Source organism: Leptonychotes weddellii, chromosome 2 (assembly GCF_054177405.1).
Source record: "Leptonychotes weddellii isolate Sample4059 chromosome 2, ASM5417740v2, whole genome shotgun sequence".
Lineage (NCBI taxonomy): Eukaryota > Metazoa > Chordata > Mammalia > Carnivora > Phocidae > Leptonychotes > Leptonychotes weddellii.
Window position 1 is genome coordinate 167,775,075 of NC_138370.1, and position 9,998 is coordinate 167,785,072.

General features: G+C 41.0%; 1 protein-coding gene across 1 annotated transcript in view; it reads left to right on the plus strand.

The window, feature by feature from the left end:
* The window catches only part of TAPT1 (transmembrane anterior posterior transformation 1), a 61,367-nt gene that overhangs the window by 47,419 nt on the left and 3,950 nt on the right, over positions 1–9,998 (plus strand). The window contains exons 10-13 of the mRNA XM_081813175.1: positions 2,000–2,059; positions 2,438–2,506; positions 5,352–5,428; positions 8,903–9,063. Of these exons, the coding sequence (XP_081669301.1) occupies positions 2,000–2,059; positions 2,438–2,506; positions 5,352–5,428; positions 8,903–9,063 (367 nt within the window). The remainder of the gene's footprint in view (positions 1–1,999; positions 2,060–2,437; positions 2,507–5,351; positions 5,429–8,902; positions 9,064–9,998) is intronic.

Sequence of the window (9,998 nt, forward strand, 5' to 3'; positions counted from 1 at the left end):
GCAAACTGGTGCAGCCACTCTGGAAAACAGTATGGAGGTTCCTCAAAAAGTTAAAAACAGAACCACCCTATGACCCAGCAATTGCACTACTAGGTATTTATCCAAAGGATACAAAAATACTGATTCGAAGGGGCACATGCCCCCAGTGTTTATAGCAGCTTTATCAATAATAGCCAAATTATGGAAAGAACCACAAATGTCCATTGACTGATAAATGGATAAAGAAGATGTGTGTATGTATGTATACACACACACACACACACACACACATCAAAAAGAAATCTTGTAATGACGTGGATGGAACTAGAGTGTGTTATGCTAAGCAAGATAAGTCAGAGAGACAAATACCATATGCTTTCACTCATGTGGAATTTAAGAAAGCAGATGAACATAGGGGAAGGGAAGGAAAAATAAGATAGAAACCTAGAGGGAGGTAAACTGAGGGTTGCTGAAGGGGAGGTGGGCGGGGAATGGGATAAAGGAGTGATGGGTATTAAAGAGGGCACTTGTTGGGATGAGCAGTGGGTGTTATATGTAAGTGATGAATCACTAAATTCTACTCCTGAAATCAGTACTACAGTATGTGTTAACTAACTTGAATTTAAATTTAAAAAATAAAAAAATAATAATTATGAAAAGTAATATTTTCTAAAGCAAAAAAATAATGTTGACTTCTGCTTAATATTATAAAGATGTAAAATAAGGCTAGGTTTACTCTGTTTATTAAGATAAGAGTACTACTTTGAAGTTAGAATTATAATTTTAAATTTTTAAAAAGTATTATACTACAGAAAGTATGTTATTTCAGTATTGAACAATCCTGGTTCCATACTTTTGGGTGGAAGTGTAGTTTGGCCAATAGTTCAGGTCGGAGTAGAGTGTCACTAACTCAATCATTATAAATTGTTAATACTATCATCTGTGTACTTAAACTTTTGAAAATCACATTGTTTTTATTTAAGCATAGACTATCAAACCTTTTCTCTCTGGCTAGATTTTTTTAAGTATTTTGTATTTAAAAACTGATTATTTTTCTGTGACTGTAGATTTCTGAAAAGTTGTAGAAGACAGCTTTTTTGGTGAAAGCACTCAGGAGATTTGCTTTATGTTTCATCCAGCTGTTCTGTGGACTTGCCACAAATAGATGTGTGCTGTAGGCCCATCATACACAAAGCCTGGGAGTTCCGGCGCCCTCTGCATTCCTACCTCAGCCCCTAAATGAATATTCACTTGGACAGTTTCCTAGATGTTATTTGGGTTGTACTTTGTCTTACCGTGGTACTATTTCAAAAGGCAGAGATTTGAAATCTAACGTGGTTGCAACTGCTACAATGTGATGATTTGATTAAGAGCTTCTGAAAGCTTTAATAAACTTAAATAAGATTTTGCACTCTTTTATAAAGCACTGATCAAGTAATTTCACTGTTTACTCTCTTGGTTTCCTCAGTGCAAAATGGTCCCCTTTTCATGGGATCATTTTCTCAGCATCTGAAGTCAAAATTAATAAACTTGATTCAAGTACTTAGTGCAGTTTTTAGTGAAATGACAGTTTCCAGTGCTTTCGTAAATGTTACATTCTCAAACTCAGTTTTACATCTTGCTTAGCACCCATTGTTTGAATTGAGGTATCATTATCGTTATATAGACAGTAATAATTTTTAAACTATGCATTTAAAATTTCAAAATTATTTTATATTTATTATGCTACTTAAAATAGCCACTCTTCCCCAAATTCTAAACTCTCAGGATCATAATCACTGACTATTTATCCCTCTTTGAAGAAAAATCTTTAAAAAGCTTGTGAACATAACAGTTGGGGCTGAGGCTTTTTTACCTTTACTGTAGGAAAACAGAGAAGCACTACCCAGATGTCTCCTTGGCTATCAGCACCTTTTTCCTGGTTAATTATTAAACGTTTTCATCTACAAAGTCAATTAAATCTTTGCATATTGTATATTTGTACTATATCACTTAATATTTCACTCTTATTTGTCTTTAGGTCTACAGTGAATATAGAGCCAGCCTTGCTTTTGACCTTGTTAGCAGTCGACAGAAAAATGTGAGCATTATATCGAAGACATAGTAGTCTGAAATTACCTGAACAATGGTTTAATTTAGTGTGGAATATTGGTTAAGGGAAAGTTGCATAAACTTCAACTTCCTACTTATCTCTGTTCTCAACACTATGTAATTTAGTAAAATAATCATAGTACTTAGTATTAAATAAGGTATGATTTCTGTAGCATACTAACAGTTATACAACTTCGGATTTAAAACTTCTTATGAACATATTTAGATTTCCACATTTTACTCAATTACATAATAGTTGCCGGGTTTTCTTTTTGTGCATAGCTTCCCCCATTGAGAACGTTTGCTGGTGGTAAGTGGAAGTGAACTTTTTCAGTTCCAGAAATCCTTCTCTCCTTTCTCTGTGCAGGCATATACTGATTACAGTGACTCCGTGGCACGGAGGATGGGGTTCATCCCTCTCCCACTAGCTGTTCTAGTAAGTTCATACTTTTTTCCCTTTTCTACAATGAGATAGCTATTATGATAAAGTATTAATAAATGAATAATCAAGAAGTTTGTTTCAGAAGGACCTGATATAAAAACTAAAGGGTAAATGATCTGGAAGGAAATTTTAAGTTACAGTATTATTCTTTTGGATTTTGAGCTGTCCAACAGATAAGTAATTTTAACAAATATTTTATGTAATGGCTTTCCTGGTAATGAGAGTACTCATTTTTGCTTATTCATTTGGCAAAGATTTTTCTTTTTGAATGGAAATGCCTAGTGGTAGGCATGTGCGACCACTGTAGCGTGTATTAACGGAAGTCTGAGAAGTTGATCCAGCATTTCTAAAAGGCAGTTGGACTGCTTTGATGCAGTAATTGAAGTTCTAGGAATTTATCCTAAGAAAATAGTTATAAAAGGCACATGATCATTTATAGGCAAGATTATGCATTGCAATGGCATTTACAATAGTAAAAGTTTGGAAAGAAATAAAATAGGTTAAATAAATTTTGTTATGCTCAAGTGAAGACATAGTCCCTATCCATTATAGTCATTACTTTTTACAATTGTTCCAGAGTTTTTACAATGAACATTTTTACTGTTATACTCAGAAAATATATATATATATATTTTAAATATTAGCACTGGAATGTATTAAATCAATCCAAAAAATAGTCACCAACTTTGAATATTTTAATGAATTGCTCAGAACAGTCTTGCAAGAAGTTACTAGCCACATCAGGCTGTAATAATGTTAATTAAGGTTTGCTGGCTGTACCTGTATTTGATTATGTTCCTCGTTGGCTACCTACTCTCACACCAAAACAAATGCAACCGTCTTTTTGCCAAAGGACATCTAGAGTTCTCCCCCTAGATGCAAAGTGTCATGGAAGTCAACTAAGAGATGTATAAAGAAATTGTAAGTGATACCACCTGTATTTGAGACCAGCTTGCCTGACCTTTTTTAAAGACTGGAAGATTAATAGATTTAATGTTATGTAAATTTCATTGTGACTCTCCAGACAACCGCATCCTCAATGTTTTCAGTTCTATTAGTAACTTGTTTGTTACATAATAACATAGCTTTCTTTTGTTTGGGAAAAGGAACTCCTAGAACTGTGGAAAAACAGAGTATTTTAAGGAGTAAAATTGTTTAAGAGATTGATAGAATGTTAAAATTTTTCTGCATTTGTTTCCTAGAACTGGAAACATGATACATATAGTGTAATAAGGATAAACCTAGGTTGCCTGACTTCTTTTATTTTTAAAGGATTGGTTAAATGATTGGATTTAAATGTGGCTCTGCTTTGCCAAATAATAACTAACTAGTAGCAATTTATTTGCCAGAAAACTCTATTCATAATTAGTATGGATTTTTTAATTTAGTATTTTTAAATTTTTCTCTGGCCTTTGTTTTATTCCTTAAATGAGTTTTTATGGTTGTTGTACCAAAAGATTTAAGTTTAGCTAATAATTGATTAATGAAGTGCTTCTGGAGAACCTCCTGCATTTTCAGAGGGGATAATGCAGTTAGGCAGTGATCCAGCGGGTTTTCTCCTGTAACACTTTTCTTGCAGAGCTCCAAAGTGACCCCGTAGCTTTGGCAGCCATCTAGGAGCCTTGAGGAATATTCTGAGGCCTCTTTAAGGCTCACGAGTGGCAGTGTTTCTCTCTAAATGTTACCTTACGTCCTAAAATGAAATCATATCCAGGCAAAGTAAAAGAAATGATATATTAAGGTCTCATGGAAATTAAGCTTTAGACATACATACCTTAAAATTACCTAATAATATATTAGGTAAAAATGAAATCACTTAAGCCTTGAATGCAGCAATTGGCTTGCCTTTCATATTAATCAGTAAAATCCTAGAGCCACGTTAACGTCCACCACGAATACTTGTACAGCAGGTCATCTCCCCAGTAGAGCCTGTGACAGACAAGGACTTCCATATCGGTCTAATCGTAGTGGACCTTCAGGGAACACGTGACAGTTCCCTCGATCTCTACCCAGTTGTTCTTTTACTAAAAGCATTTGTAAAATATGGTTTAAAATATATCTTACAGTATTTATTTAAGACACTCTAATAGAGTTCCACTTGATGATAACTTAACATTGCTGGATAAGGTCTGTTATTTTCCCAGACTTTCCATTTACATGTAGCAGTCCCCCTAGACCCTGAGATGTAGACACATTATTAAGCCGAACCTGTAACGTATAAATATTTTCCAGTGACAGACCCACCAGATTAATTCAGCACACTTCCAAGGACAATGCTGTGATACTCCGTTTTTTCAAGCAGTACACAGCTCCTAAGGCTCCCTTTTCCCTCTCTTCCCCGGAAGTCACTGTGGGTTCCTAAAAAGACTCTCAAGGAAAGACAAAGAAAGCAAGAACAAGGGAAGGGTGCGCTACATGGTTCTAGCTCTGGTGGGCACACATGCAGCAAGATGAATTTATTTGTATTTTCCAGAGTGATTTTTCATTTTAAAAAATCAGCTGATTTGCATCTCGGGGGGGGTACAACTAAATGGGTCATTCACGAACCTAGATACAGTGCCCGACTTCAGAGAGTCAGCAACAGCTGAACATGACATTAGCCACAGGCATCCTAAATTTGCCTGAACAAATCCAAATCGACCACAGAAGTTTTCACAAGCAGCCAGATGTTCATGCAAATTGAAAAATCTAGAACTGCTTACTTGGATTTAGACAAAGCCTGCAGGAGTGTATCTAAAATGTTGAAATCAGCATGGAGAAGTCTTTATTTAAATATTAACTAATAACTCTGTGGTTGTATGTTTTGTTTGTGTGTTTTTGTTGGTTTGTTTCTGGCTAGCTCATCAGAGTTGTAACAAGCTCAATTAAAGTGCAAGGAATCCTGTCTTATGCCTGTGTCATACTCTTCTATTTTGGGTAAGATTAACTGTTCTTGAATATGTTTTTGATTGTACAGTAAAGTATGTATGCAAGATGTAATGGAAGTTACTTGCAACCAAAGCACCCTACATCCATTCTCACTGGCCCGGGGCTCCCTTAACAGCACATACCTCCAGTTGTGTTCGTGACTTGGTGACATTCAGTGAAATATGCTGCTGTTTGGTACTAGTATTAATAGCACTGTCGATTTTATTTTAATCTTTAGTGGAATCAGTTAAAGCTCTTTCTGCTTAGGGTTTCAGTTGCATTCCTATTTCCTTTCACGATAAAATCTGCCATTACAATCAGACATTTTCCTGTGTTTAAAAACATCTTTAACTCAGTGAATCCATGGGGCTCTCCCCACCGAGGTTCTGCTCAGGTTCTAGGAGTCAGGATGCCCGCCCTGGCCATCAAGCCTCTGTCCCTGCAGTGTCCCAAGCCATGTCATCAGTACCTTGATTGGTGGCTTTGGTTTGACACTGGGCACATAGGAAATTGTGTTGAGGCAGGGAGCCCGGGGCCTTGATTTCTCCTAGAGCCTGCCCCTTTTTCATACTACAGGAACTGACTCACAGCTTCTAAAGGTCAAGGAACCATACACATCTCTCAGTTTTTTGACATTAAAAACCATGAGATCCTGCATCTCTGGTGCAAATGCTCACATAGCACTCCAAAGTTCTTGGCATTGTGCCTTGTTCATCAAGGGCTGTTGCTATAATTGCTTCCATCTTTGTTTAACAAAATATTCTTTTGTTTTTCTTTTGACCTAAACTGGGAAGTGAAGCATGTGTATGCAACATTGAAAAACCTTTGTTTAGTTACAGTTGTGTGTGTGTAAATCACCGAAGTGGACATGCCTTAAGCTGAATGACTGAAAATTCACGACGCCCCCATCACTGTTCCCCTCGATAGTCCACAGAGGCCCAGCTGCTCACTGACCTTTCCACTCCACTCATTTCTCCTTATTACCTTATATCAGGGTAGTGCCCAAATTATCCTCTCCTCCTTCAAAATCTTTCCCAAACCACCTTGTCCCTGAAGCTTTCTTTATTCTGTGACCTCACCAAGCCCAAGACTCTCCCTTGAGTGTGGACAAGTCAGAATTCAGTTGGGCCTCCTGGCACACAGTGCTGGGCTTTCTCCCCACCACCTCAGGTTCTGCCTCTTTCCCCCCAGACTTGCCATGGCCTGAGCTGCAGGTGGAAGGCCTCTGCCTCCTCCTGCAATCAGCACTCCTCAGGGAGCACCCGCTAGGCGCCAGGTACTGGGCCTGGGGCAAGACTAGGGCCCTGCCTTTGTAGCACTGAAATTCTAGTGGAAAAATAGACCACCAGAAAAGCAAATCTCTGTAAAGGGAGAGTTTATAGTAATCGTCAGGAAGAAAAATAGGGTAGTGTAAGGAGATGGAGAACAGCGGAGGTGCCTGCCTTCCAGCCTCTCTGGTGAGCTTCAGTGGAGACCAGCTGGAGCGAGGGAGAGAGCCATGCGGATGCCTGGGAGGATAGCAGACTCGGCAGAGGCGACACAGGACAGGCCCGACAGGAACAGCAGCGGGGAGCCCGGGCGCCAGGAGCACAGCGGTCGAGACGGAGCATCGCAGAGGACACCCAGCAGCCCCGGGAAGGGCTCGGGTTCCGGCTGAGGGAAGGAGGAACCCCTGGAGGCTTCAGAGCAGAAGAGGGCTAGATCCAGCTGGCCTCCGGCCAGGACCACTCTGGCGGCTGTGTGGAGAACGGCCTGGAGTGTGGCAAGAGGAGAAGCAGACCTCGGGCCAAGTCAGGAAGCGGTCACGGGCCTCCCAGGGACAGGGAACTGCGGCTGCCACGCCAGTGGTAGCAGTTGGAGTGCTAACAATTTGTCAGCTGGTGGCTTTGTTGAAAGTGGAGCCAGACAGGACTTGCCGGTGAATGATTGGATGTGAGGGGTAAGGGAACCTAAGGAATCAGGTGTGACTGCAGGGTTTGGGGCCCAAGCAAGGAGGGTAGTGGAATCGCCATACTGCAGTGGGGAAGCCTGTGAGAAGTACATGCGGGTGTGACTTTGTGTTGTTTTCTTTTGTGTTTTGGAAGGCTTGGCTGTAGTAGGTTTGAAATCCTGTTAGATATCCCCAAGGCAGGGTCAGGGAAGCAAGGGAAGGTACGAGTGAGGAGTTCCGAGCACAGTCGGGTCTGGGGATAAATTGGGGAGTGTTTTGCCGTGAAGATCCTGGGGGCCATGGATCTAATGTGAGGTCCTCCCTGGATGTTTGCATTCTTAGCTCCTGGAGGGGAGAGTCTAGGGGCAGTGAAGGAAACCTGTTTGCTTCTTTCTTTGACCTCCCTGCCAGGCCCCTCCTTAGCCTCGCCCCCACTGACTCGCAGTTTCCTGTGATTGTGAGGATCTCACCTCAGCCATAGAGATAGCAGCCGCCTCTTCACTCATGTGACACTGGAGTGGGGTCCGTGGTTGTCATTTAAGGTCCCCATACATGAGAAGATACCAACATGAAAAGTAGTTTTTCAGAATTTTTTTTGCCAGATTTGTATCAGATGCCTTAAAATGTCGTATACATTTTGGTCCCAGAAATTCCACTTCGATAATTATAGCTATCTATGCATTTATCTTAAGGAGATACAGATTTAACCTAAGTTTTCCTAATTAGAAACTTTTAAATAGAAACAAAATATTGGAAATAACCTAAATATCCAGAAATTAAGGGCTTTAGAGGGTAAGGGCCTCCGGCGGCTTTGTTATATGGTAACTCAAACAGTGAAATATTATAAGACATTAAAATAATGTCCCTGAGGAATATTAACTGGTAGGGAAAATATTCATAATAATATATATGTAAAACAAAAATAGCATTTAGCAAAATTTGTGGACATTGCTGTGTGCCAAGCACTGTTCTGAGCACTGACTGGAATCACCACTGGATTCATGGCTAAGAAATGCACTCAGGTCCACACAGGTTCTAAGCAGTGAGTCAGGATTTGAACTCAAACACTTGGCACCCAGAATCTGCCCTGGCCCCGAACTCCAGCCCCTACTGCTTTGTAATATAGACTCTGTTTCTAAACAGTGGAAAAGTACGGATTGGTATAAATTCATAAAAGCGACTGAAACATAGCATACCAAATATCACAGTGAGTAGTGCTGGACTCTGGAATTAGAAGTTATTTTTTGTTCATCTACATTTACTAAATACATTTGTTTTGCAGTGAAAGAATAAATGTTAAATATTTGTACCAGGTAAAACTTCATAGTGGTACAATTTCTTGTTGTAATGAGAACTAAGGAATCGATCAGGCATTTTCCCTTGTGGTAAAGAAGCCTCATGGGAAACTCGCCCATCCCAGACTCGGGCCTCCGGCTCCCAGGCCCACGCTCCTCACCTGGCCCTGTGCCTTCTCGTTAGCAGCGGTAGAAGATGACATTCTCTGTGACTGAGATGAATTCCAACCATGGGTGTTTGTTTCCTTCTGGTTTTAGGTTGATATCCCTGAAAGTACTTAATAGCATTGTGCTGTTGGGGAAATCATGCCAGTATGTGAAGGAGGCCAAGATGGAAGACAAGTTGTTTAATCCCCCTCCAGCCAGTGCACCAGGCAAACCACCTAATAAATCACAGAACAAATGTAAACCCTCTCAAGGTACGTTTGGTTCCTTCCATCCCTTGTGTGAATCATTTTCCAAAGACTTAATGATCTGAATTTTCCCTAGTAAATCACTGTTTGGTCAGTGTTTCGCAGTGCTTTCAAGATTTGATTTCACTTTGCTGAGTTGTCTTTAATATTTGTATTTTAGATCTCATCGCAGATACACCTAACACAGTGCTCTGAGTTTTTACATTTATTCCTTATCCAGGAGATGATCGTTGAGCACCTGTTACAGGACAGGCCTGGGGATACGGCAGTAGGGAGGAAGGGCAGCGCCGATTCTGACTTGCTGGGGAGACGGGGAGAAAGCGAGGGGCAGTCGTGCTGTAGAGAAAACGACAGCCGGGTCAGAAAAGGGAAGTGTGACTGGGAGTCCAAAACTCCGCCAGCCAAGGAAGCGGCACCTTCCTGGGAGGAGGAGCACCAGCAGCATGTGCCAAGGCCCAGGGTGGGAACCTGCTGGGCGTGTGGAGGGACCCCAACGGCCGGGTGGCTGGAGTGGACCCATCCCACGGGAGAGGAACTAGAGAAGGAGTCAGAGAGGCCACCCTGCTGTCTGCCATGCGTCTCTTGCTGTGTGGGAAGGCTCTGTTTCAGGAATGGGAAGTGCATTTCAGACAAGTGTCTCAGGGCCCCTATTGGGTGTTTTGGAGATCAGGAGACCGCAGGCCAGACACCATGAAGGAAGGTGGTGCAAGAGGAGTGATGTGATCTAGCTGGATCACTCTCCAGCTTTGTGGGAAGGAGACTCAAGGAGAGCGAGCCAGAGGCAGAGGCCAGCGGGGAGGCCGCCTGGGTCAGAACAGGGGCTAGTGGAAACTGTGGAAAGAGCCAAGATGTCCATTGACAGATGAATGGATAAGGAAGATGTGGTATATGTATACAATGGAATATTATGCAGCCATCAAAAGGAATGAGATCTTGCCATT